At 42.2% G+C, this 27,863-nt stretch overlaps 6 protein-coding genes across 8 annotated transcripts in view; 2 read left to right on the forward strand and 4 right to left on the reverse strand.

The window, feature by feature from the left end:
- Window positions 1–13: 13 nt before the first annotated feature.
- Window positions 14–1,686, reverse strand: LOC108604135. The gene is made up of 2 exons (XM_017993444.1): window positions 1,669–1,686; window positions 14–1,601 (listed from the first exon to the last, which is right to left on the reverse strand). Exon 2 carries the CDS (start codon window positions 1,584–1,586, stop codon window positions 174–176), a length of 1,413 nt encoding a protein of 470 aa, XP_017848933.1. The 5' UTR covers window positions 1,587–1,601; window positions 1,669–1,686; the 3' UTR covers window positions 14–173.
- A 26-nt stretch (window positions 1,687–1,712) lies between these two features.
- LOC108604136 (maker256) lies at window positions 1,713–2,984 on the reverse strand. Its single transcript, XM_017993445.1, has 2 exons — window positions 2,076–2,984; window positions 1,713–2,004 (listed from the first exon to the last, which is right to left on the reverse strand). Exons 1-2 carry the CDS (start codon window positions 2,955–2,957, stop codon window positions 1,744–1,746), a joined length of 1,143 nt encoding a protein of 380 aa, XP_017848934.1. The 5' UTR covers window positions 2,958–2,984; the 3' UTR covers window positions 1,713–1,743.
- Window positions 2,985–3,269: 285 nt separating this feature from the next.
- On the forward strand, window positions 3,270–8,889 carry LOC108603964 (eIF-2-alpha kinase GCN2). The gene is made up of 11 exons (XM_017993165.2): window positions 3,270–3,594; window positions 3,654–3,826; window positions 3,880–4,385; window positions 4,449–5,076; window positions 5,141–5,704; window positions 5,762–5,950; window positions 6,006–6,214; window positions 6,278–6,573; window positions 6,630–7,682; window positions 7,740–8,698; window positions 8,763–8,889. The coding sequence occupies exons 1-11, from the start codon at window positions 3,538–3,540 to the stop codon at window positions 8,887–8,889; spliced, it is 4,761 nt and encodes a 1,586-aa protein (XP_017848654.1). The 5' UTR covers window positions 3,270–3,537.
- LOC108603965 (26S proteasome regulatory subunit 8) lies at window positions 8,789–10,581 on the reverse strand. 2 transcript variants are annotated; one of them, XM_017993166.2, is made up of 3 exons: window positions 10,497–10,581; window positions 10,259–10,418; window positions 8,789–10,198 (listed from the first exon to the last, which is right to left on the reverse strand). In XM_017993166.2, exons 2-3 carry the CDS (start codon window positions 10,416–10,418, stop codon window positions 9,144–9,146), a joined length of 1,215 nt encoding a protein of 404 aa, XP_017848655.1. In that variant the 5' UTR covers window positions 10,497–10,581; the 3' UTR covers window positions 8,789–9,143. The 2 variants fall into 2 exon arrangements, with proteins under 2 accessions (XP_017848655.1, XP_017848656.1); XM_017993167.2 differs by lacking the exon at window positions 10,497–10,581 and adding an exon at window positions 10,469–10,495.
- An 824-nt stretch (window positions 10,582–11,405) lies between these two features.
- LOC108603235 (polyribonucleotide nucleotidyltransferase 1, mitochondrial) lies at window positions 11,406–14,139 on the reverse strand. Of its 2 annotated transcripts, XM_017991855.1 has the most exons (5): window positions 14,038–14,139; window positions 13,808–13,946; window positions 13,329–13,748; window positions 12,050–13,270; window positions 11,408–11,993 (listed from the first exon to the last, which is right to left on the reverse strand). In XM_017991855.1, the coding sequence occupies exons 2-5, from the start codon at window positions 13,942–13,944 to the stop codon at window positions 11,471–11,473; spliced, it is 2,301 nt and encodes a 766-aa protein (XP_017847344.1). In that variant the 5' UTR covers window positions 13,945–13,946; window positions 14,038–14,139; the 3' UTR covers window positions 11,408–11,470. The 2 variants fall into 2 exon arrangements, with proteins under 2 accessions (XP_017847343.1, XP_017847344.1); XM_017991854.1 differs by having other exon boundaries at window positions 11,406–11,993; window positions 13,808–14,110.
- Window positions 14,140–15,169: 1,030 nt separating this feature from the next.
- The window catches only part of LOC108603236 (G protein-coupled receptor kinase 2), a 42,901-nt gene continuing 30,207 nt past the window's right edge, over window positions 15,170–27,863 (forward strand). Inside the window, exon 1 of the mRNA XM_017991856.2 lies at window positions 15,170–15,526. The gene's annotated coding sequence lies outside the window, so the exon portion shown is untranslated. The remainder of the gene's footprint in view (window positions 15,527–27,863) is intronic.

A 27,863-nucleotide genomic window follows, 5' to 3' on the forward strand; every position in this document is an offset into this window, starting at 1 on the left:
AATATGTATTTTATGTATATTATATATGTGTATATGTATACCCAAACCGAACTGCGTTTTACTAATGTAGATTACAATTAGAAACAAATGGCATAAATCAAATCACAGCTTGAGCTGCTTACTAAATGCAATATTCTCTACAGAAAGTAAGCAGTGCACGCTCTGACTTGGCTTTAATTTTCAAGTGACGCTTCGCTCTCGGGCTTTAGGTTGCCCAAATTGTCAACCTGCCGTTTCTGTAGTGCCTCCTCCTCCTTGAGTAGCTCATGATGCTTGGTATTCATGTAGACTGCCAAGGTGCAGGCGAAACTGGTGTGCGTCACCTCCTCCTCTAAATAGCTCAATAGACTGAGTTGCTCTTGAAAATTGGTAGCTGCTGCCGAATTTTTATTTTTGGGATTCTCACAGTCGCCCCCGCTTTGACCGCTTTGACTGCCTCCGCCGGGCTGATCCAGTCGACAGATATCCAATACGCGCTGACAGTATAAAGTATTATAATACTCCTCCATGGCAAGCCTAACCCCTGCATAGACCTTGTCAATGCGCTTATACCAGTAGGACAGTCTGCTCAGATGTTGCTGCGAGAGTTCCACTCTTGTTGGGCACATTGTGAAGGACTCGGATTTGCGAGTCAAGCGTGGCTGTTGCTTCAAGGCGCCTTTCGGTTTCGCTGGCAGCTGTGGCAATGATTCCACCAGCTTAAGCTGTGAATTGCACTTGTTGTCCAGCGCTTTGATGCTTAAATAGGCCATGTCGGCCAAGCTTAGAAAACGCTGAATCGGCGGTGTATAGGCTTTGTTGCCGGGCATCTCGCACAGCACCAAGGTGTAGATGTTGCGCTTGCGGTCAAAGGACTCTTTGATGACGTCAGTCAAGAGCGACCCTTGACTGGACCTGCCCCCCGGCAGAGCTTTGAAGAACTCACTCAGATCCTTGCGTGCATGGCAGTCAAAGATGTTGAAGATGGACAGTTGCAGTTTGTGCTGCTGCTGCCGCGAGTTTGAGCACAGCCTAAACTCTATGCTCATGTAATCATCGCCTGTAATGCGTCCACGCAGTCCTATGTACTCGTTGTGCAGCCATTGGAACAGCTCACTGGTGTTGTTCAGCTTCCGTACTTGTGGCTGCTGTTTGCTGCTTGAGATCAGCAGGTTCACCATGTCGAACTTGCGCACATCAAAGTACTCCACTTGGATGCCAAGCAGACGATAGTTCAATGCCAGCAACAGCTTGTCCACCTCGGTAACCAACAGGCGCGTCAATAGCTTCAGATTGTATGCCCGCCAAGGCGTCAGACGCAGTAGACAGCCATTGCATAGGCGTTTGAACATTTGCGTCATAAGCTCGCCAAACTCGGCACGAATGTGTTTCTCGGAATCAAAGCCCACGGAATCGAACTCCAGCTGCTGAAAGTAGCGTGGTTGAAAGGAAGCTTTGCTTTCCTGTACAGGCAGGCGTAGCAGCATGGAGTTCCGATCCAATATTCTAATGTCCCGATCAATTCCCGATGCATTCGCTTTGCTCGTCGGCGATTTCTGTGCGGCGTCTGTTAGCGCCACCACCACACGATGTATCTTGTCGCCCATGCTGTAACTTGGAAACTTATTTTATGGCTATATTATTTTTGTATTGATTACAGTCTTAGGCCAAAAACCAAATTTTGCTTACTTTAAATTTTGTTTAATTTCAATAACAATAAGTTAAAATCTGACAGTCTGCACATATAGAAATTCGAATAAAATATTAGTTTTGCAGCCGAGTGTAAGTCTGTGACATGGACTGCAACAATTTGGTTTCGGAAGCCAATAGAATCTTTACCAAATTGGACAATTGTGTATCTGCAAGTTGACGCGTGTGCTTCAAATTCTGCACTTGCAGCAGACTGTTGTGCACTAGCTTGAAGCATTCCTTCAGTTGCTGGTGGCACAGTTCGAATTGTGTGGGAGTCAACAAATTGTTGTTAGCATCACCTTCACCTGACGTAGTTGTAGGTTCCGCTGTTGTCTGTATATATAAAAAAAAGTGTATAGAAATTAACAGTTGAGCTTGTAGGGATTAGTATTACCTATACTTACAGTTGTAGAAGGCTGCGGACTGCAATCGCCTTGTTGGCAGGCCAACTGAGCCAGGCCCAGCAGCTGCACTTGCTGACCATCAATGCGAGAGGTGCAGCCAGAAGTTCGCACATGACATAAGACCAGCATATGCAAGGGTTTGGTCATAGCCTGATCTGCAGCTTGTCGCATATATGAAGTGAGTTCTGTTATGGACAACGCCGCTGTTATTAAATCATTGCTAAAATAGCAGCGTAGACCGCAGAGTGTTCCCAAGCAAAACTGCTCCATGGCCACTAGAACGATGTGAAACTTGACGCTAAACCAATGTGCAGGTTGCTTTTGAGACACTACCGTGTATTCAACTACCAGCGCCTCGTGCCCCTTAGCCAAGGCTGAACGCATCCGATATTCGCCCAACAGCCAATTCATTAAATGGCATGTATCATTGAAAGTGTATTCCGCGTCGAGACCTGTTGCTGTCGCATCCTCCGCCAGGTGAGTGTAGCGGACATGACCGTGCTCCAGCCGCAAGCCAAGTTGCTGAAGCTTAACATTCAGTTGCACGATGAATGCATCAATCAGAAACATCAGTTGGTTGCCACGCTGTCCAGAGAGATGCATTAGCATACAGTCCCGCTGCTCCACAAGCAATCTCTGCAGAAGCGTGTTCAGTTCTCGTTCGTTTTGATGCTCAAAGTTATTAGCAAAAATGGCATCGAAACGAAGCTTTTGTGCCACCATTACATGCGGCTTGGAGGCATTTTGACAGCACAATAAACGCAAAGTTTTCTCATCCAGTATAGAAACTTCGCCGCCAAATTGCTCTGAATATCTGTTATTGGCTGACTCGTTAATTTCATTATTCCTAGACACATATACAACGACACGAGTTTGAGCCATGATAACAACAATAAACACAAAATATGTATATCTTTTAACCAATTTACAGACAATTAACAAACACAGTTTTTCGTTTTACTTCCAAGCACCGTTATTCCACTTTTGATTCTTCTCTCTACTTATTCTTACTGTTTTTGAATCAAACAAGTAAATGAGCGCGAAATCACGTTCTCCAACACTTTGAAATAGCTATAAAATTGCTAAGATGGCAACACTGGTGTGGGCTCTCCTTCTGTGCGCGTTATCGATAAATTTTTGTCAACTAAAATTCTATAAAAAGAGCAACAAGTTTTTATCATTATTATAATAATTTTATGCAATTAGCTGTCACGACTGATAAGAGTAATTGATTTGCTACCACTTGAGACTCGAGGCAATCTGCAAAGTGATGCTGTACGTTGTCGACAAAGAAACAGCTGCTACAGCAAAATCAACACACCGGCGGCAAAATTCATAACAAAAACAACACCCACACACACATACGCAAATAAAATAAGACACCAATCAGTATTTGTGGCGACTGCAAGAAGCAGTGGTTTTACTTACCCAGCTGAGATTTAATGAACAAATTGGCAGCTAAATGGCAGCGAAAGAATCATTTCGCGAAAAGCAGACACAGGAATTGGAGGTTATAGAGGCAAGTTGTTACTTCATATTGTGCACACGAGTTTTGAAATATACAAGAACTATTTACAGTCCATATTTGGAGCGGATGTAGAGAACTTTAGACCACGGACCAAAGACGGACAATGGAAGCCCACAGATATACGCATACTCTTGACGCCGCTGCGGGATTCATCCAATGGATTGCCGCAAGCATATGTTTGCACAAAATTGCATGTTACTTGCCCGTCCAAGTATCCAAAGCTGTAAGTCTAAGACATTTGTACTGACTGAAATCTAAAATGTTTGTTGTCATTAGAGCGCCCAAAATAGTGCTGGAGGAGTCCAAAGGCATTTCAGATCAGCTGCTGCAGGCGCTGCTGGCAAAACTGCAAGCACAATCAGAAGAGTTGCGTGGCGAGGTTATGATCTATGAGCTGGCACAAACTGTGCAGGCTTTTCTATTGGAGCACAACAAACCGCCAACGGGTTCATTCTATGATGAAATGTTGCAGCAAAAGGAGAAACGCGAAAAGGAGTTGTACGATATGCAAAAGCAAAAGGAAACAATTGAGCGTCAAACGCTGATAGATGAGGTAGAGCGACGCAAGGAAATGTTTAAAACAGAAGCCAAGCGACGTGGTGAACCCAGACGGAGCATGAGCGAGTCGAATAATCGCCATCCCAGTTCCTCAGAGAGCTCAGAGAACTCCTCTCCCTACTATCGTGGTCATATGTATCCAAATAAGTGCCTAGATCATCGCAACACTGAAACGCTCTACTTTCACAAAATGGGCAGGCAAATACAGCGTGGATGTTGCTTGGGTAAGCACTTTCTAAATTGCATATCGACAAGTTAATATGTATATGTACATATATTATTTTTAGGTCATTCGCAGCGTGGCTGCATAGCCTACACTGGCATTGATATACACAGTGGACAGCTACTTTATATAACCGAGTGGAACATCAAGTACTCGCAACTGGAGCCGCCGTGTGCAGGCAATGGCAAGTGTCATTGGAGTTCTGAACCGAAATGTTTGGGCAATCATCGCGTCGAAGAGCTCATTGCCAGCATTGAGAAGCAGGTGGCATTATTGGCGCAGTTGCAACATAAAAATCTCATACAATACGAATGTGTGCTGTGCATTAAGCGCAAGGAGGGCTTGCTCTTATACCTGGTGCAAGATTTCTTGCTGGGCACTAGTGTTCTAAGCATATCCTCTTCTTTGGGCTGGTGTATGGATGGGGCACGCATGGTGGCACGTGGAGTCCTAGATGCGCTGGTATATCTGCATAATATGGGCGTCTCGCATAGTCATCTGCTAGACAGCACCGTTTTCATGGACAATGTGGGCAATATACGCTGCACAGACTTTTCATTGGTACCCAGTTTGCTGGAACTGATTGGTGGTGCGGGACAGACAAGCAGTCGTGGTGATTTGCCAGCCTTGGGCGCCTTAGTTGAGGCACTGATGCCCACCAATAGCTATGAGATGCGGGACTTTGTGGATAAGTGAGCTTCAATCTTAGTGTTAAAATATACGCCAGTCTATATTGATTTGATAATTTCCCAACAGATGCAATTCGGATCGCACATTGTCTGCATCGGAGCTGCTGGAGCATCCATTTTTGCGCAGCATTGTGGACACTGGACAGCAGCTACAGCAAACACAGCAACGCAGCACATTGGTGCCCAGCACATTGTCACTGCAACGAGGCGTGGTGCCATTTCAAATACCCACACTAGCATTGAGCCAATCTCGATTGCGCACTGAATTCGAGGTGATCATGTATTTGGGAAAAGGCGCCTTTGGTGATGTGCTCAAGGTGCGCAACATCTTGGACAATCGACAGTATGCCATCAAGCGCATACCGCTGCCCGCGCGCAGTCGTCAGCTGTATAAGAAAATGACCCGCGAGGTGGAGTTGCTGTCGCGTCTGAATCATGAGAATGTTGTGCGATACTTCAATAGCTGGATCGAGAGCGTTAGCGATGCGGATGCTGCCGAACTGGACAAGGTGCTAGGTGGAGAATGGTCACAAAGTCAGGAGCTAAGCACTAAGCCTGCCAAGTCACCGCAGTTGGGACTGACGATTGAAGAGGAGACAGAAAGCTCCTCCAGCATGTGGAATGGCTATATGTAAGGGTGCCAAACATATATTTATATTATTAATTATAATTTATTTAATTGCGATAGAGACAACATGGATTCCGATTCGGATGGCATTGAATTTGTGGACTCGAATGGTCAGGTGGTCGTTTATAGCGACGATAATAATGATGATGATGACGCTGATGATTTAGTTCATGGCAAAACAAACTCACCACGCCCACAGATGCAAGTGATGTACATACAAATGGAATTTTGTGAAAAATGCACATTACGGTAAATCACTAAAAGACGTTAAGCGGTCGATTAATTAATAATTGATTAATTGCAGCACTGCCATCGATGACAATCTCTTTGAGAACACCGATCGCTTGTGGCGTCTCTTTCGCGAAATTGCTGAGGGTCTCTCGCACATACATCAGCAGGGCATTATACATCGTGATCTAAAGCCGGTTAACATATTTCTTGACTCCCATGATCAAATCAAAATTGGAGATTTTGGCCTAGCCACCACTAGTTTCCTAGCACTGCAATCACACAGTAAGAAACCAAATTGTTTAGTCAAACCAAACATAAAATTAACAAGTTCAATACCTCTTGCAGCGGAGTATCCAACGCAGTCCTTTACTCAGCATGCAACATCTACGGAGGATGGCACTGGAACGGGCAAAGTGGGCACCACACTCTATGTGGCACCCGAGCTAACCGGCAATGCATCCAAGTCGGTGTACAATCAAAAGGTGGACATGTATACATTGGGCATAATATTGTTTGAAATGGTGCAGCCGCCATTTGACACCAGCATGGAACGGGCGCAGACAATTATGGCGCTAAGAAGTTCTTCCATTGTTATACCCGAGGACATGCTGCAGGAAAGCAAATATGAAAAGACCGTCAAGGTAACTAAAGTTATGGCTTCTACTATAAAACTTGACTAAAATGCAACCTTTTGTAGATGCTCCGCTGGCTGCTCAATCATGATCCTGAGCAGCGACCAACCGCTGAGGAGCTGCTTGCCTCGGATCTAGTGCCACCACCGCAACTGGAGGCAAATGAGCTGCAGGAAATGTTGCGCCATGTGCTGGCCAATCCGCAGAGTAAAGCGTACAAAAATCTTGTCGCCCGCTGCCTACAGCAGGAAAGCGATGCCGTGCTGGAGCACACCTACCACTTGAGCAGCAGTCGCGCCATGAAGTCTTGGAACTCTGCCATTGTTATCGATGACATTGTTTCGCTTAATCCACTCATGGAGTTTGTCAAGGCCAAGGTGGTGCAAGTGTTTCGAAAACATGGCGCCATTGAGGTGGATTCACCGCTGCTGTCACCGCTTTCAGCTTTTAATAGCTGCTCCAGCGCCAGCGCTAATGCAGTGCCCCTAATGACGCACTCCGGCTGTGTGGTGCTCCTGCCCTGCGACTTACGCACACAGTTCGCACGTCATGTGGCTATGAATGGTGTGAATCTCATACGACGCTATTGCGTGGATCGCGTTTATCGCGAGGAGCGCGTTTTCAACTTTCATCCTAGGCAAAACTATGAGTGTTGCTTTGACATCATCACGCCCAGCACCAGCAGCCAGCTGGTGGATGCGGAGCTGCTTTCGATGGCCTTCGAAATCAGCAGTGAGTTGCCGCGCTTGCGTGAGCTTAATGTGGCCATACGCATGAATCATACAAATCTCTTGCGCTCTATTCTCATCTATTGCAATGTGCCCAAGTCTCAGTATGGCACCATCTTTGAGGGAACCATGGACTTTATTGAGGGACGCATTTCACGCTTTCAGTTTCATTCCAGCATAACGGTTATTATGGAAAAATCACGCACCTCCGCGCAGACTCTGATGGATATGCTGCTGGCCAATTTTCTGTTGACAGGCTCGAGAAGCAGCGTGGATGAGTCTGCCTTGAAATCGCTAATGCGTGGCAAGGGCGAGGCGGCTTCACTAGCGCGCGCTGCATTGCGTGAGCTAGAAACTGTTGTGGGATTAGCCCACAGTCTAGGTGTTACCGTAAGTTGGCCCATAGCATGCTCCAGTTAACACTTGTTAACTATCAACTCTTTGCAGTGTCCCATACACATTTGGGCTGGCTTGCCGCTGAGCTTTGAGCGCGCCAGCAGCGGTGGCATTGTCTGGCAAATGACGGCGGATCTGAAGCCGAACCGTTCGGGTCATCCCTCAGTGCTGGCCGTGGGTGAGCGCTATGATGCCATGTTGCATGAATTCCAAAAACAAGCGCAGAGCTTCAATGCTGCTCTGCCCACACGTGGAGTGCTCAGTGGCGCCGGATTATCCCTTTCACTGGACAAACTTATGGCTGCCGTGGGCATTGAGTTCGATAAAGACTATCGCGCCATTGATGTGGGCATCTGTGTCTGCGGTACACGTCCACCGCTCAAGGATGTGACTTACATAATGCGTTTGCTCTGGTCTTTGGGCATACGCTGTGGCATGGTGGAGACGGCAAGCGGGGGTGGTGATGAGGCGCAGGATTTAGCGCGACTGGGTGCACAGCATGTCATACTAGTGGCAGAAAATGGCGCCTTGCGTGTGCGCTCCTTTGAGCGTGATCGCTTCCAGGAGCGGCATCTAACGCGCGCCGAGCTGGTTGAGTTCATTAAGATGCTGCGTTCGGAGACCGTAAATGCTGCTGCAGTTAACGTTGGTGTGGACTACACTAGTCAGATGTCTAACATGAGCAATGCCGGTGGCAGTGGTGGGCGGGGCGAGAACGGACTGAGCTACTCCGCTTCTAATTCCAGCATCAAGAACAGCTATCAACTGCCACAGCTTCATGTAACGTTTCTGACGCACGACAAGCCCACGGCCAATTTACGGCGGCGCCTGGAGAATCAGGTGGCGCAACAGATGAACTCCACCTTGTCGCAGTTTCTTAAGAAAGAGTCGTTTGAGGTGCTTGTCGTGGAGCTGCCACCCGCTGTGCTGAATGCCATGGTAGGTGCCATTAATCCGAGAGAGATGCGCAAAAAAGAGACTGAGCCTGAAATGAATTTTGTTATCGAAAGGTTAGTGCACTCTACTATTTATAATTTATAAAAACTATACTTATAGTACTTTGGTGCCTTGCAGATTTCCCAAGTACAAACGCTATATATTCGAAATATACGATGAGGTTCTGGACTATCTAACTGATGCCAAGTCACAAATTGTAGCTCTATACAGCATTTCCGATTCGTACTATCGGGTAATCATCTGAAGTAACTCGAATACCATAAGCTTGCAACGGAGTTTAGGTTAAGCTTGCACTTTATACATCTTATTTGCAATAACCACACATTTCGATTTTTTTATTTTGTAATTGCCTTGCATATGTTTGTAAAAAGCCCAATTTATAAAAAACTGCTGTGTAACTTTAGTTAGTAAATGTATATACAACAATTCAAAGTCAAGTATATTTTTATGCATTACACTTGAACTATACTATTTGGCTATCAAACAGGAGAACACAAATTACTTCCAGAATTTCTTGACGGACATGTTCTTCTCCGAATCCTTTTGCATTACCTTGGAGACGGCCATTTCAAAGTCCTCCTGTGTGACATGGACTCGACGCTCTCGCAATGCATACATGCCAGCCTCGGTGCAAACACCCTTCAGATCTGCACCAGAAGCACCCGGCATAAGCTCAGCAATCTTGTGCAGATTGATGCCACGAGTCAGATTCATTTTGCGTGAATGTATCTTTAAGATATCGACTCGTGCTTCTTCGCTTGGTGGCGGAAACTCAATCTTGCGATCAATGCGTCCGGGACGCAGCAAAGCTTGATCCAGCACATCAATGCGATTCGTAGCCATAATGACTTTAATATTCTTTGATGCCTCAAAGCCATCCAGCTGATTGAGCAGCTCCAGCATCGTGCGCTGCACTTCAGAGTCCGCACCACGGCCAGAATCCAGACGAGCCGAGCCGATCGAATCTATTTCATCCATAAATATAATAGACGGTGCATGCTCGCGTGCCATGATGAAAAGTTCGCGTACCATGCGCGAGCCTTCGCCTATATACTTCTGCACCAGTTCCGAGCCAGAGACGCGTATAAATGTGCATTCCGTATGATGAGCTACGGCACGCGCTAGCAGAGTCTTGCCAGTGCCTGGTGGACCAAAGAGCAGCACACCCTTGGGCTGTGCTATGCCCAAAGCATCAAACAATTCGGGATGCTTAATAGGCAGCTCAATCACTTCCTTGATCTCCTTGATCTGCTTGCTTAGACCTCCTACCATTTCGTAGGTCGAGTCGGGCACCTTTTCCACCAGCATAAGCGAGACCAGCGGATCCACCTTGTTGGGCAGCACCTTGTGTAAAGTGTAGCTGTCATGACGCAAGGCAACGCGGCAATTGGCATTCACATCGTTTATATCAATGGTCTTCTCTGTATCCACCACATATTTGCCATCGTGATGCACCTTCACCAGCACCTTCTTGGTGTCCAGCGGCTTTACAACCTCGCCCACATAGCTGCCCTGCTCTTGCAGCAATTGCAGCTCCTCGCGCAGCCCACGCACTGTAGCAATCATCGGTTACATGTATCAATTGCTTGTGTACATTTAAAATAAATATTTACCCTTTGTGTTGAGCTCATTGCGCTGAGCCTGCAAACGGCGCAGATTAAGCTGCCGCTCGGTCACAATGAATTGCAATTCGGCAATTTTCTGCTCGAAGAATGTGCGAAGTCCAGGTCCACGCTGTGAAGCATTCTTACTACCATGAGCGAAATTTTCCATCTAAGATATATAAATTTGATTATTTTTTTATTTAAGAAATTTTAGTTTACTTTATACTATTTTTTTGTAACTACTCACCGGCACTGACTTGTATAGAATTTCAGCTTGTTAAACAAAAAGTTTTCCGTTGAAACGAACACCAACTGTGATTAGAACTGCAATGACTTCGACATTTGCAGTTTATTTTTCAAGATGAGATGACAGTTATTTGTCAGTGTTGGCAAGCGTCGTAACACTTTGTCACAATTCTCGTCGAGCAAACGTTCTTCTGTTCTGGAAAATTCTTCCAAAAAAGATGTAAGTATATTAGTTTTGTTTGATTGTAGCAAGTATATTTCTTGCCCTTATGACGCGGCTCATATTCTTCTGCCGGAACGCTTGGCAAACCATTTGGTTCGTTGTGAACGGAATCATCCAAGCTCCAAGCTTGTACGCTGTCCCTTCGACAGAACCCACATGCTTAACAGGATCGAATTGATTTCCCATCTAAGCACATGCAAGTCAAGCAGTGTGTACACCAACTATCAATTTCCAGATAAATTGCCGGAGCCATTAACTGCCGGCGAGAACATTGTTCAATCTAAGGAGGATTGGGATGCTGAACCTCCAGCCCCTTCATATAATCCTGCAATACATCGCGAAGAAGGCTTTATTTTACGCAATCTACAAGGTGTTCAGCCAGCAGAGCGTCGCATATTTCGCGAGCAGCAGCGCAATCGCTTTAATGAACAAAAATAATAATAGCTAAGCCAACTTAAAAGTTATATTCATTACATTAATAAAATATATACATGTTACCTTCCTTTTAATTTATTTCAAATATTTAAAATAAATTATTTTTAAAAGGGTCGTAACCATAATGATCCTTATTTAAGTAAAGCTGAATGCTATTTTACAACTTTGGTAAAAATGATAACAATTTTTAATTTACAGAAATTGGCTTGGATAACAAATTTATATATATAAATTTATAGGATTCTGCTTGAACACACAATTTAGAGCTTAAAATATATATATATGTTAAATATATATTATAGATTGGTCAAGCCATATCATGAGCTGCCTTCAGCCTTATTAAAGGAACGCGTAATTCCTACTGCTGGACCTTGCAACACTTTGCGTGACATTCGCATAAAACCCGAGACAGGATCTCGTCCAAAGTACTTGACTTGTATTTCCTGGCCCACCTCAAGGCCTAGCGCTGAGGGATGTGCAATCTTACGTTGATCCAGCTGGGAATTGTGCAACAGCGCTGGTGGCATGCTGGGATAGAGTACGACCATGACGCCAGTGTCGCGCAGCTCAGTAATTTTAGCATTGTAGATGCCACCGAACTCCAAGTCCGGCACGCGTTCTTTATGCATATAGCCCTCAATGAGCTCCTTGGCCTCATCCATGGCTGCTTGCGAGGGTGCAAACATGGTAAAGTTGTTCTCATCCTCCGCTGTTAAGCTCGTGCCGGTTTCGAGGTAGATGCGCTTCATGTGTAAGCCGCTGGGCCCAATGAGCTGCGCACGCTGTTGTGGCTCCACAGATAGATTTTCGCTTACAGGCCAACAATCCTTACGGTATTTGCTGCGGAACAAAAGATGTTTAGTATGTAAGTATAGTCAAATCTAGTAATGACTTACCGTGGCTCCTTGATCGTCTCAGCCATAATATCGAGTATCTTAGACTTGGCATCTGTTGCCTTTTGCAGTGACTCCATTACCACTTTGAGTGGTATACCAGGTATCTTCAGATCAGCTTGTATGGCAGTGAAACCCTTACGTGTGCCAGCCACCTTCATGTCCATATCACCCATGTAATCCTCAATGCCGAGTATGTCAGTGAGTATGCGATAATCCTGCAGATGCTTGGTATCATTATTTTCATATTTGGTTACCAGACCGATGGCCACACCCGCAGCTGGCGCTGTTATGGGCACGCCAGCATCCATTAAAGCTAGTGAACCACCACAGACGCTGGCCATGCTGCTGGAGCCATTCGATTCTAACACTTCTGAGGTCAAGCGCACTGTAAAGGGATAATCATGAGGCAGTGTGGGCAGCAGTCCACGTTCTGCCAACGCGCCATGGCCCAATTCCCGTCGTCCCAGCGGACCAATGCGACCCACTTCACCTGTGGCATACGGCGGGAACTCATAATGCAGCATAAAGTTCTTAGCTTTCAAGCCCCCACTCTCCAGCGCTGCTAGATTGTCCAGTTTCATAGCGCTTTCCGGTGAATCCAGACTTACTGTGCAAAACACCTGTGTCTGTCCACGTTGGAACAGCGCAGAGCCATGCAGCGGCTTGTACATGTCCACCTGGCAGCTAATATTGCGCAAACTGTCACTGTCGCGTCCATCACAGCGAGTATCACGCTCAAAGATAAGCTCACGAAAGATTTCTCGACAGGCCTTGTTGAACTCCTCGCCTATGGTAGCGGGATCTGTGTCGGGATAGGAAGACCACACCTTGTTGATAACATTAGCACGCACTTCGTTAACAGCAGTGTCGCGGGAAATTTTGTCATGCTGAGCATCCTGAAATATCTCGCGTAATCGCATCTCGCACATGCTGCGCACCGCCTCCACCAGTTCCTGCTCGGGCTCGCTTAAAGCTTCCACAGCACGTTTTTGCCGTCCATAAGCCTTCTGCAGTCGCTCGATTTCGTGTATGATGAACTGCGCTTCACGCGTGCCCTGCTTGATGGCCTTGAGCAGATCTTGCATTAATACCACATTTCCCTTGCCCTCCAACATGACCACTAGATTTTGCTTTGTGGCAGATATTACCAAATCCAACTGTGATGACTGCAGCTCACGGCGTGTGGGATTTATGAGCACCTCGCCATCAGCCAGGCCGACACTGGAAATTAAATGTAAGCATTAGTTATAGTGAGTGTTGTGTAGTTTATTGGACTTACCGCACCGCCCCGATGGGTCCATTCCAGGGGATATCGCTTAGGGAGAGAGCCATTGAGGCCGCGTTCATCGCCAGCACATCCGGCGCGTGTACTGCATCCATTGCCAGCATATTGCACACCAGCTGCGTTTCATTGCGATATTCCTTGGCAAACAGCGGACGTAATGAGCGATCTATAAGACGCGCTGACAATATCTCCTTCTCGGATGGGCCCAGCTCACGCCGCATAAAGTTCATTGGTATGCGTCCTGAGGCGGCGTTCTTGAGGCGGTAATCTACAACCAAAGGCATGAAATTCTGGCCAGGCGTTGGCTTCGCCTTGGCCACAGCAGTTACCATCACTGCCGTGTCGCCCATTTGGCAAACAGCAGTGCCATTGGCGAAGCGTGCCAGCTTCCCTGAGCTCATAGTCATGTGGCGCCTGCAAACAAAACCGTTTGTGTAATTTTTGTTATGATTAGCGTAGCGCGTGTTTCTTACCCATTGCTGAAGTTGACCTCTACGCTAGGCCCATCGCTGGCGCTGCTCTGTATGCCCCGACGATCTATTAGACGCGCACCAGCAACACATTTTATACGGTGATTTAATAATTTTAATGCTTTTCTTGTATAAATCATAACTGTTGGTGGAGGCGGGTTAGTTATCGTTATCTAAATGTTGCCGGTTTGGGCTGCAACGAATTCTGTGTAATCTGTTGGTAACAAACAAACCTTCAAACTACAAAACTGCCAACACTATTAACACAATTAAAAGCTAAAACTACTTCATAAACCCTCGTTTTAAGGACACTTGCTAATTAAATAACAAATATTTATCTTAGCTACGATTAATCGTACTTTTAAAAATGTTTGGCATTCCAGGGCTGGCAAATGCCTCTGCTACCGATATGTGCTGTTATTTAACATAAACATTATCTCTGCAAATTAAAATTATTGCATAATAAACTTTATTATTAAGTAAACTATTGTTGCTTTAAGACAATAATTGCTGGTATTGCTTTGAGCATGACATACATAAGCAAATTAAATCACTGTAAATATATCGATAACGTTGACTGTTAGCCGGCAATAGCTATCGACTAGCAACAACGATTAGATAACGATACCGACAACAATAACAAAATATATATTGGACGGGAAAGGTGTGTCGCGGATGCTTAAATAATTATAAATTATAATTATTTATAACAATAAGAAAGTACGGGTGCTCTAGCCACAATTAATTTACGATAGCAGAAAGAACAGAATTTAATTATTAAGCCTTGAGCCCGACGCGGTATAAGGGCCACTGCTACGCGAGTTTTCACTGGTTTCGAAGCACAAGTCGTGAGAAGAGCATGTCGCGCATGTACGAAAATAAAATATTTAAGGAGAGTTGTTAAACAGCAACAACAATAAGTGCAGCAATAAATAAAAAGTATTTTGTCGTTGCCGTACGTGGTGCATGTCTACAAGATTCCTAGCGCGACGACGTTGGATTTATTATTGTAAACGCTTTTATCAATTCTCATACGCGACTTATGCAAATTCAGCATGCGTGTTGTGCAAGCTAATGCCAATTAAATAAAGTGTTTAAAAATTGTTGCCGTTTTGTGTCCGATCGCAGCGCTCTTACGCTTGTGTACGTATACGTGCGTGTAAGTGTTTACCTGAGTCTCTGTATGTGTGTGTGTATGTAGGTGTGAGTTTTGTTGGCTAAAAGCAAAACGCAAAGAGAGCCGCAATAACAAAAAAAATACAAAAAAGAAGAAAAACCAAAATCGACAAATGCGGTCAAATTGAAAAGAAAAACAACAAAATAAAGTATTGGTGTCGGCAGCGACAACAACTGCAATAGCAACAAAAAATCAAAAATCAACTAAAAAATAAGCGCAAAAGCAAACGCAACCAAATACAATCAAACAAAACCAAATTCAAAACTTGCCGAGAAAGCGTGCCGCCTCCGCCGCCTGACAAGGAAAAATATCTACAACACTAGGCTTTTGCTAAGAAACTATTACTACACACATACATCTGCAAATTAGCGGAATTAGCGTGTATCTGTGCTCCTTCTGCGAACTTGCGACTGATTTGGCTTATCAGCAGCAGCAGCAACAGCGGCGCCAGCTTATCAGCCTGATTCCTCAGATTATTGCGAAAAAATACCAAAACGCTGACTTAGCACGAGCGGTTTTATTTTTACAACAAATAGACAAACAAGGTAAGTCATTTAACTTGAAAGAGCGCCAAAATTATGTACACACACCCCCCTTTCCATCCACGGGGCAGTCGGGCAGCTGCACCCATTTGCTGCCAGTTGCTGCCTCTTAATTGTCGCACCTCATTAGCTGCCAGGCAGCGACGTCTGCGTAAGTGCTTTAAAGTATTTATTGTAATTTACACGTTCTCTTTACCCCTCGCTCTCGCTCTCGCACTCGCTCTCACACTCTTTTGCGCGCTTTGCTGATGGGCAGTACAAAATTTCATTAAGTTAATCGATGAGACCTGGTTGCCTTTGATGCAACCTACTTACATATGTATTTACACACAAACATGTGCATGTGTATTTGTATTTGGCTGCCGCTGCCGCTGTCTATGTCAGGCGCGCAGTCAACGAGAGTGAAAGCATCCGCGTTGTCTGCTTTATGAGCAATTCTTATCAACAACAACAACCAACAAGAAGAAGAAGAACAACAACGGCAACAATGCTGTTGTTCGTGTTATCTGCGTGGCCTTTGCCAACCTCTGCTGCGTGCTTACACACACAAAGAGAAACATAAACACACACGCACACATGCTCATTATGCTATGCGCTCTTCCGGCCGTAAGTAGTCTATATTTAAATTGAGCTGCAACAATCGATAAATTTTATAGCTTGTACATCGTTAAAAGATTTACATAGTTTGGCAATTTATTTAAATAATACATGTATGCATGTGTTTAACTTTAAGTTGAGCGCCGCACTCATTAATATAACAAAAAAAAAAAATTAATATAAATTATAGTAACGTCAAAGCTAGAGCAATAAATTGTTACGCTTGCCACAAATTGATTAATTAATGGCAATTAAAGTAGATAAATTAATGGTGGTGTAACAAATTGAAAACTTATCACATATTCCACAAATGAAAATATTAAATATTCACAATAGGCTTATGTAGTTGTATTTATTTATGAATGCATGTACTCTTGCTTTGTTTTGATTTGTTATCTGTCTTTGCAGTCTTTGCGACACTGATTGTCGATTGCGCTAGACCAGTCTGCATAATTAGTTGGCGACGATAGCGTCAGCGTCAGCCGCTTCCGCTTCATCATTCATCGAACGCACTTACATGCTCTCTGGCGTTTTTCAATTTAATGAACCAACTGTGACCCAATACTGACAGTCCAAGCGATAATGGAGACAGACGCAGAGGCAGAGAGGGAGAGGGAGAGACAGTGACGTGCCACATGTGGCGCCGTCTTCCTTGGCCCATTGTCATTGTCATTAGGAGTCGACCTCTCTAAGCCGGCAGCGTATATATTTTTTTCGTGATATCATAAAAAAAAGTCAGTTCGAGTGCCCAGCGCTCGTTTGTGGGCTTGCGTCACAGTTTTCGGATAGGCACACACACACACATACACACAAATGACAATAAACCATCAATGAGTAGGACGCATAGGACCAAACCCCAAAGCAAATAAAACTCAATCGAATATTATTATCAACAAGGACAACCTGCCACCTCGCACCCTCTAGACATCGGCTTGGAAACCAATTCTTGGAATGGGCAAGTTAGCCTTGCTAAAATTAAGGATTGGCCACATGCTGTTCGCTCTCTCTCTCTCACTCACTCACTCTCTGTCTTGTATACTTCAACATATTGAACCCATTGGGGTCCTGGCTCTGCAACTCGTTGAAGTTGGCAACCTCTTCGCCCTTTGGCTGGTTTCACTTTACGTTGCTGTAATTTGCGACGACTTTGACACTTGTTAGCCAATATGTTTTTCGGCCATGTTAATGGCCAAAGCGGAATTGATATTAATTGCTGCACGCCCACACACACACACACACACACACAGTTATAGAGTCTGGTGGGCGTGGCCGGCAGCCAACACTGTTGCTAAGTGTCACTCCATTAGTCTATGCCACAAAACGCATGAAAATCAGCTTAACTCATATTTGTGTGGTACGGATTAGCAAAACCTAAAATGACAAACGGAATAAAGTATAAAATGAGAAAGTAACTGTGTGTGTATCAAGTGGATATTAAAATAGTTTTATATATGTTAAATAAAACACAAAAGCATTAGCTATAAATAGATGTATATATATTTATTACTTATATATTCTAAAGTCGCACCTTAGAGCTGCTATTGAGATGAATAAATTTTAATAAAAATTCAAATTTAGTTAGAACTGGCATAATTCACAACATTTATACACAAATTGGTTTGGCCTGGAATATTTTGATACCTGAAACATTATTCCTGACTTTTGTATTTTGCTTATGCTACTACCCCTGAGAAATAATTATTGAAGTTATGTACAAAGCATTTATTGACTTTGCTGGCCCAACAATTGTTGAGTTGATTATGTTGCAGCATGAGAACTTAATTTATGTTTTTAGCTGCCAACAATCAGATACAGCAATGGCATTATAAATGTACATTGTTTTAATTTTTTTTCTCATACCCACAATTAAAAACTCGCATATAAATTACAAGAAGAGCCGAAACGAAACGGCTTTAATAATAAATAACTTTATGCTTGGCAGGCGCTCTCTTGTTGCAAGTTTAACTTATGCTGACGCCTGATGTGTTTCAATTAATTTCCTGTACGTCTTGCCTCAAGGGTTCACAAATCTTTTGAAAGCCCGAGCAGTCAGCTCACCTGCTCTATTGATTCAATGTGCGGGCCAAGAGTTTGATAAGAAATTGCTGCTAATCAAGCGGAAGCAGTCGCAACAGTGTGTGGCATACATGTTAGACATGCCTCGGCCCGCCCCTAACCGCGCCCCGCTCTATTCATAAGCGCAACCTACTGTAATGGCCTTGATAAACTTTTATATATTTTGACTCTCGAGTGAGTTTGGCTGTGCGTATTTGAGCAACACTTTGTGTTTCATACTTACACATGACATGAGTAAAAAATATTTACCAAGTGTAAGCTTTTATTAAACAAGCTGTCCGTATACTTACGAAAATATGAATATGTATACAATGTACGTATGTATGTATGTATAAATAGACCCTATTGATTGAAAGCTCACTGTTCGCCCGCATCTATTAAACAAACACACACATACTCACACAGAGATTTACACAGTTGAAGCCTTTATTATTATTTTTGTTACACATTTGCTAGCTTAGATCTCAGGATTAGGAGCGACTGACCCGTACCGAACTTTTTTCGGCCCCTTTTCACTCAATTTTGATTAAAGACAAACCCTTGTTTCATTTTTGGCTTTTGCTTTCGCTTTCACTCTGGGCTAAGTGCTATTGCCACTTTGACACGTGGGCCTTGGGTCTTAGTTTGTCAGCTTTGATATGCGTAAATCGCTTTCCAAATGTTCCATTGTCACAAATTAATATTTAATACGCAATGTTAACCAGCAACTTATTGCAAAAGTTTGTTCAAATTCTGCGCGCCTTTATACACTTAAAATCCAATCATTTGTGCATTGAACCTCGCCACCAAGAAGCAGCTGTAAATACGCCATGTGGCATGTGGCAAACACCTTGACACTGCGACTTGGCAACAGCAACACACACACACACACACACACACACACACTCACACAAAATACAAGTAATAAAGAACATGGCAACAACAACAATTGCTGCCATTTTATGCAAAAAAGATAAAAGCAAAATAAAAATTGAGTCAGGCTGGTAAACTGGCTCTGCTCTGGCTCCTGCCTTTGCCTTTAGGCAAACAGCTTTTGGGCTCGTTCTTACGCCTGTATGCGTTTGATTGTGTATTTCTGTGTTTGTGTGTGTGTGTTTGTGTGTAAGGCGCGTCCAATCGACCAGTACCAGCATACATACATACGTGTAGAATTCATTAGCAATAAAGCAAAAGAGCGAGAGAGAGCAGCATTCGTGGAGGGGGCGAAGAGATTGCGTGCTGCTCGCTTGGTTACCAAGAATTCTCTTAAAGCTTAAGATGAAGTCTTGGGTGGTCTCCATTGAGTCTGACTGCACTTTGTTAACTGAAGAGTTGGTTAAAAGGATTATGACAAGATTGCTTGCTTGCTGGCATTATATTAAATTTCAATTTGATTGCGTAGACAGCAGAAATAATTCATTTCAGCACACATTTATTACAGTTTTTAATTGATTTTCCAACGCTCATTTTCTATACAACAAACCACAACTCGACGCATGATAAACGAATTTATTTTCGTTTTTCTGGAATTTAAGCAGTGAATTCATTTGTCATAACGGCGCTAAATAAAAAGCCAGCAAACGCAAGCTACTGATGCTGCAACTAGAATAAAACATACATATGTATGTATAATTTATAGGGACACTTTTTAGTCCCAAACTTTGAATGTTTTTTGTTTTGCTTTTTGTATTGGGGCTTTGCAAAGAACTTTCCATTTGCACAATTCAGTACAGTCAACATTCGCGTTAGACGGTGTATGTTAGTAACATACATACATATATATGATATATAACTTACCATAGCTTTGTATGACAGCTCTGTTTGACCGTCGGGTGAGCGCTAAGTTCCTTGGGGATATTTTAGATTTTCGTCCGAGAAAATATAATCAAAGTCTTTTGCATTTTGAAACTAGTTTTCGAGCAATCAATATATTCTAGGCTACTACAGAATTTCAAATCAACCCAAAGTAACTTCAAGTTATATTCAGGCGATACAGATCCTTCTTTTGTGGAAAATTCATTTTAAGACATTTTTTATAAATGGTTGCAATTCTTTGTCCCCGTAACTTAACATTCCAAACAATAAAATCTCTCTTGGTGATACGCAACCCACGATTTCTTTCGGAGATTTCTGTGGCACCCTTGATTGGTTAAGCTATAGCTATTTCTACATACATATTTTCTTTTTATATCAGTAAAATTATCATTAGTCGCACCAGCAGTTCCGCATTGGCTTAGTAACAAAAATATATTAATTTATATAATAAAAAATTGATTTTAAATCCTATTGGAAAATTGCAAAAGTCTCTAGGCACTCTATCGCTGAAATGAGAGTCTAAAGGCTTTTGCTTATAAGAATATCGCTCTTGAGCATCACTGTAGTACTTTTAAATACAATATTCAAAGTTATATCCGCTATAAAGGGCGTTCAATCGGAACTATTCTGTCTCCCTCATAAACACTCCTTTATCGATTTAATGCTAGAGTATGCAAACGTAAAATTTATCGCCTGCATCGGAGTACAAACAAAAAGCGACAAAAATAAAATACAAAATTTTAAAAGCTGTTGGTATAGAGTTAACTTTTCGCGTTTGTTTTTTTCGTTTTGCACTTGACAACACAAACTTGTATATTTTATGGTACTCCCGAACTAGAAAGTTGTGCGCTGTGCTGTCACAGCTGCTGTCCTTCAGCTCGGGGCAAATTGCATGCAAGGACAAGGCATATAACATATAGTATGTATGTACATATGTAAAGTGCACAAGTATCGGTAGCGTCAACGGCAACGGTAACGGTAGCGGTAACAGTAACGGAGGAATCAGAACTGTCTCCGCTGCTGTCACAATTGCCAACGTCATCAGTTGATGGGCAGAGCACTTTGTCATTACGAGGAGTCTCTTTGGGTAATGTCCAATGTTTACGAGATCATAAATTCTTCCGTGTTCCGAGTTCTGCGCTGTGCTTTGCCTACCTGTCTCTGCTTCTTCTTCATCTTCTTGGTGTAAATATACATATATTCTTTTCGTTTTCTCATTTTTATGCGTCTGACAAGTTTTGACACAGCTGTCGTACATCAAATTAGCTTGAGAGATAAAATGATTAAACATTTGCATTAAAAGATGGAAGGGGGTAGACCCTTAAAAAATTAAAGTGCTCTCGCGTCGCGCATTTGATATGCTTCTATGCCTTACACTTCAAAAAAACTCCCACATGACTAATAAATGTATTTATAGTCCTTGCCAACTGTGCGCTCGCTATTTAAATATTGAGCGCCGAGAGCTCGACGCTGTCTACCTGAGTCCTCTGCCTGGTCAATTTGTGCAAATATTGACTCGGGTTTTTGCTGCTACCTTTTCTGTTTCTGTTTCTCTTTTATTCACAAATAGCTTTTCATTGTGCATGGAAGCAACACATTTCATAATTTTTATGCATATGCATGTCAGTCCAGCCGGGCGGACGTCCAACCCAGTTCAGCTCAGCTTGGCTTGAACCAGTACGCTACAGTTAAGAGCGCTCTCTCCCTCTCTCTCCCTCACTCTCTGTCTGTGTGCACAACGTTCACTGCTTGTTATTGCAGGCGTCATCATCGTCAACGTTTGCGGTCAGTTTCTGGATGTTGATTTAGTTGGTGGCCTCGTTGGCTTTTGCCTGTCAGTAAAATTTGCTTAACGGCCAAGACATACATTTATTCATTTTAAGGACATTTTTTGACAAATACTTGCAAGACAATTAAATTACTAAAGTGAAAATATGACGACAGACATGTTTAAATACATTAATAACTCTTTGCTACAATTTAAATAAGGATTAAATGTTGTTTGCCGACAATTGTTACAACTTTTGCTTAAATTCTGTTTAGATATGTGCGCTCATTTGTATAAAATTCAATTGAATTTGAAATCTCTCCGCTGTTCATTATTGCATATCAAGAAATTTGCCAAACAATTGGCGAAGTATGCGACAGTGTGAGACTCTGTACTAAAGATAAGCACAAAGTTAATAGACTTATAATTTATCAATATTGAAAAACAAACTTGAGAACATATTGCTGGCATATCGACGCAGTTCGTCAACCTGATCATGAACAAAAATCTCAGGCAACAACCCCTTAGTACTTTCATCTAAACAGGGTCTAAAAATATCAAATGTGTGCCATGTGATTGGCATTTGGCATTGCAATTGCAATTGATTGATAAATTCGTTAGCGTATATATGCATACTATATGTTAGTACGTATTGTATATATATAAAATATATGTATATACTTGCTGTTGCTTTGGCTCTTTGCATTTCAATTTGTAAAGCAAATTTACAAGCGCTGCTGGCGGACGTGCGACTTCAATTTGATATTTTGTGCATCCATAAATACAAACTTATATATATATATATATATAGAGATATATGGGGGTTTGGCCATTTGTATTAACAGATCAACTGTCATGGGCAATAGTGTAAGCATTGTTTATTTAACGTGCGCCGTTATTTGTTTATGCATTAAAGACCTGAAAGACTTGTTGGCCGAACGACGGCAGTATTCATTCATAAAGTTATAACGAATTGTCAGCCTTGTGCTCAAAAAGCGAGTGAGCAAAAGTAAATAAAATAATATTTAGCTAAAAGATTGCCAACAAGCAATGAAATGCACAATTGAATTATGTTACATGTGGTACTTAAAATGAAACTAAACTAAATCAAAACACAATTCGTACGCTTGCCAAGTTAATAAAAATATTTGCAATTGTTGCATAAGAAATATTTACACAATGCTGTAAGAATTGTATGTACATAAGTACGCAATAATAAATCGAAAGCTCTTCAAAAACAATTGTAAAATATTGCTAATCAGGCGTGCGAGCAACAACAGAAACAGCAACAGCAACAACAATTCGAGTACAAGCAAATAAATAAACAAATGGAAACCAGTTTTGTGGCTGTGGCTGTGGCTGGCGCTGTGAGTTTCGCTTAGAAACATTTTAAATACAATGATTAAGTTTAAATGCCTATGCATTTGCTATATTGATGTCGATGCCCAATGACGTCACAGTGACGTCAAAGCGATACGCTTGTTGTTGCTCTCTTTGTTTTTGCTTTGCTTTTTGCGTTATTTATAGCAGGTACAAGCGCGAGCGATCGCAAGCAGCGGCTCGACGGCTTTTGGCTGTGAGCGATGAGCGTTTGGAAAGGCATAAGTCAAATTAAAGCACACACACACGCACACACATACACACACACATAGAGTGTCAATAAAACATCGTCATAGTATTTAAATGAAGTTGGGTACGTTGTATATATTTATATATTGATACAGTTGGCCTTACTCATTGCCAGCTCATTTGCACAGCCAAAGGCAATTCGCGAATGCGGGCCAGCCTTGGCTTGGCTTTTATTTCAACACAACACAACACAACACACACTACCAAACATACTTTATTTTGAGATCAATAATCATATTACACGTAAATTATAGCCACACTGCTGGTGTAAGTGCTTGTTCATTTGTTAATTATGTCATGTAATCATAGAACAAGGCATGTTGCTGTTGTGTCGCCAACGTAATCGTCAGATAGTCGTCAAGGTCTAGGCATTTGAATAAAAGCTCAACGCTCAGCGCTCAGCGTTCAACGTGTCTCAAATATTCAATATATTCAATCTTAAATTGCTTGACGCACCTCGTGCACATTCTCGATGTGCCCCCTCGATTGTATGAATGGCAGCAATACAATTACAATGTGGAATGTGTGCTGAGCTGAGCGATCACAAATGAATGAAATTTGATTGGCAAAGTGTAAGGCATTCCAAACAATAACAGCACTTGCATTACTACAATTAGAGATGGGCCCACAAAATGGGTCAAGTCTTCACACACCCGAGTGAGGCAACAGATTTGAGTTCGATATTTATCAATTTACAGTTAACTCCTTCTTTCTCTTCTGAAGCAGCTCAGCTAACCATCTCCAATTATCGAATGCTGGGCCCATCTCTAGCTCACATAAAGAATAAATTGTATACAAATATAAATTCCTGTGCCAAGTGCTGACACAATAGCTGGCAATGCATTAAGAAATTAATTGGAATTCGCCAATGTTGTAATTGAATTTCCGATCAACTTTAAGACGGAAATCATTTGTTTGCTTTAGCTATAAAGATACAAAACTCACGCTTCATAATCGTTGATTTTACACCCACGTCAAGCACGATCTATTTTGTTTGCCATTGTGACCCAATTGTCTGTCGTCTGATTTTGCACTCATTATGCAAATTGTCGTGCAAGTTTATTGCGCTTTCAAATTGTAAGTTGCAAATTGATTGTGTATAGATCGATGAGTCAGTCAGTGAGTCGAAATTATCACATGATTATCATGCATAAATGAGAATTGCGAATTGCCAGACTAGACTTGTCAATGCAGCCCCAATTTGCATTTGTTATATAAGTCGTAGCTGACGTAGCTGAGTGTTGAGTGTGTTGAGGGCAATCACTACTAATGGTGAAATATTTCGACTCTAACAAGAGGCCATTGACTTTTGAAAGCCCCCCAAAAAAAAATCTAGGGGCGTAAAAAGTGCTGCAAGTCCTTGCTGAGCTTGAGCTTGATGCTGCTGCTGCTGCTGTTAAACTTATGCCAAGTTGCTTGCTCTGCTCCCTCCCCCCATATGGTGTATATATGTTTTTTTTTTGCAGTCGCTGCTTTTGTGCTGCATACAAAAGATTTTTTTGCCTGCTCCCGTTGTGTGTTGTTTTCCATCGTGTGCATGTGTGTGTGTGTGTGTTGTTTTATTCTTTGCTTGCATTTTCAGTGTTCATTTGCAAGATTTCTTCCCTTATTTGCAGTTTGCAGCTTGTAGGGTGCGACTAGACGCTGCTGCTGCCAATGGGGCGCAAGCTTGGGGTGTGTTCTGCGCCCATTCAAATGCAACCGAGCATCTCAATGGCAACGGCAGCGGCAGCAGCAAAGGCAACGGCAACGGCAACTGGCACTGAAAACTGGAAGCTGCGTCTAGTTTAGCTTGAGCTTGAGACTCGCTGTTCGCAGCGCAGCTTGTTTGGTGTGTTGGCTGCATAAATTTAACGCTACTTGCTGCATGCCGCACATGCCACATGCTGCATTCTGTGCAATTTATTTCGTTGCAACGATGTGGCGTTAGTCAAAAGTTTTGTGTGTCGAGCGCTTAAATTAAATTTTATGAGCGACGCACACACACAAAACTTGCTTCAAACCAAGCCCCGTGCTAACGGTAAACCAGACAGTCAAACAGACAGATAGACAGACGGACTGACGGACTGAGAGACTGACAGACTTTTGGGTCGCTTGATTAGCAGCATCAAGATACGCAAGCTGCTGCAACATGCAACTACAACATACAGCAAGTGGCAAACATGTTGAATGCCACCAGAGAGTGCCGTCTCTATCTCTTAGTCTGGTTGCCATCAATTTGGGCTAGTCTGGCCAAACTTTGTTGGGTCACTCTCTTGTTTTAATTACAGCTAATTGCTGTTGACAAAGGCAAATTTAAATGCACTTGCTCCTCTAGCCATAACTACATACAATTTGGTTATGCTCAAAATGCTTTTAAAACACAGCCTCAATGCACAAATGTTAATTGCATATTGTTTCACTCTTGTGTGAGTGTGTATGTGTTTATTAATTTTATAGAAATTGCATTTACTGCCATATTGCATGTGTCGACAACAAATGCATTTAAACAAAGGCGTACGTTATGCTGTGAATATGAAACAGGCTCACATTTATCTATATGTAAATGGTTTTTATGCAAAACACAGCAATAGAAGAAAGCGAGAGAGAGAGAGAGAGAGAGCTGCATAAAATATTGCTACAAATGTAATGCAGAGCATAAGGAGAATTTGCACGCCTGAAAAATTTCAGTTTCTATAAAATATGCGTTAAATCTGAAATGCAGTAAACAAGTTTCATTTATAGTAGAGCAATTTATACAATGCAATTGCAAAAATATAACAAATTTGATTGCTTTAGAAAGGCGCCATGCAATTAATTTTAAAAGCTTTCCAGAATGCGAAAGTTCAAATGATATGCAAGGACTTCGAATGCAACAGATTTTAGTCTGAGAGTCTGAGTGTGCGTTGGAATAAAAAGCAAGCACCATTAACGCTGTCAGCAGCGCTGGCAAAGATTTATAATGTTGCTGTTTTAGCCATGGCCCAATTATGACATAAGCACACACACACACGCATGACATTGTGTGTGTGTGTGTGTGTGTGTGGCGCAACAGTGCCGCCAATAATAATGCTACAGTTCAGCACTTATAACGATTGGCGCCATTTTGTGTCACATTGACTACTAAAAGTGCCATTTGTTGTTTGCACTTTTGTAATCGCAGCTCAATTAGCTTTTTCTCTTTTTCAGTGATTTGTCAGTTTAATATTAAATTGTGACACTCTGTGTGGCAAATAATTAATGTGGAGAGAGGAAGCAGCGTATGCTCGTGGTCAGTTGGTTTACATCATTAAAGTTTCATGTGACAGCAAAAATGCTTCAGGATATTTGAGGTACAGCAACGTAGCATTAAACTCAAACCCGAACACCCCCCACCCCCCCTTAAAGTTAGCCACAGCAGCAGTGGTAAACATAAAATTGCGTAATTGAGTTTGTAGTGTTATCAGCATAGTTACGACACATGTGGGAACAAACCAAAGAGCAGCAGCTAAAAATTATAGCACTATAGCGACTTTTGCTATTGAGCGTGCCACATCAAGGGGTAGAGAGAGAGAGAGAGAGAGAGAGAAGCAAACGCTTAATTTCCACTGTAAACTTTAGTCAACATTTAAAGCCAAACCCTGAAATAATGATTTGATTTTATTTTTAAAATAAAAAAAAAAACCCCCACCTAGAAAAAATCAATTCCATTATTATTAATTATTAAATTTCTGATTGCTTACATTTTTTTTCAATGCTAATTATTCATTTGGAATAATAATATAAACCGCTGACCATAATTTGTGAGCAATAAAAAATATAAATCAAGCCAAAGAGAATACGAATTATTTATGTTCAAACATAATGATTATCAAAGACTTTTACTTTTGTACTCATTATAAGACTCAATTGTAAATTACAACTCAACATCATTTAAATTAAAGATTTAAATCACTAAAAAAATTGCATAAAAATACTTTTTAGGTTTTAAATTGCTTTGGTTTTGATAAATCATTTTTTGAATACCAAAAGCAATATTATTGACATAACATATTTAATGTGCTTGAACTACGCTTGCCAAGAATTCCAATTTAATTTGCTTGCTTTTTGCACAAATAAATAAAGAAGCAAAGAAATGCGTTCAACTAGCTCGTTGGTCATTCGAAGCTTGTTGTGTTTATATGTATGTATATTATATATTTGCCAAATTAAATCCAGCTAAATCGTAAACCTTGAGTTGCAAGTGCCAAGCTGTTGGCCGTAAAGCAGCAGTCGCATCAGTCGAGCCAAAGCAAATCCCCTCAATGGCTGCGTTTGGCTTAAATTGTCTGAAAGAAAAGGGTTTATGGTCATGCCATTTTATACACTGCCACTACTTACTGTTGGTGTGTGTGTGTTTCTGTGTGTGGTGGGAGTCTTGTTGATGCCACAATAAGATGCTATGATGATGATGATGAGGCATGCCGCATGCGGTATGCGGCATGCGGCGAAATCTTCGGCAGCGTGTAATATACATAA

The sequence above is a fragment of the Drosophila busckii genome, chromosome 3R, assembly GCF_011750605.1.
Source record: "Drosophila busckii strain San Diego stock center, stock number 13000-0081.31 chromosome 3R, ASM1175060v1, whole genome shotgun sequence".
In the NCBI taxonomy this organism is placed as follows: domain Eukaryota; kingdom Metazoa; phylum Arthropoda; class Insecta; order Diptera; family Drosophilidae; genus Drosophila; species Drosophila busckii.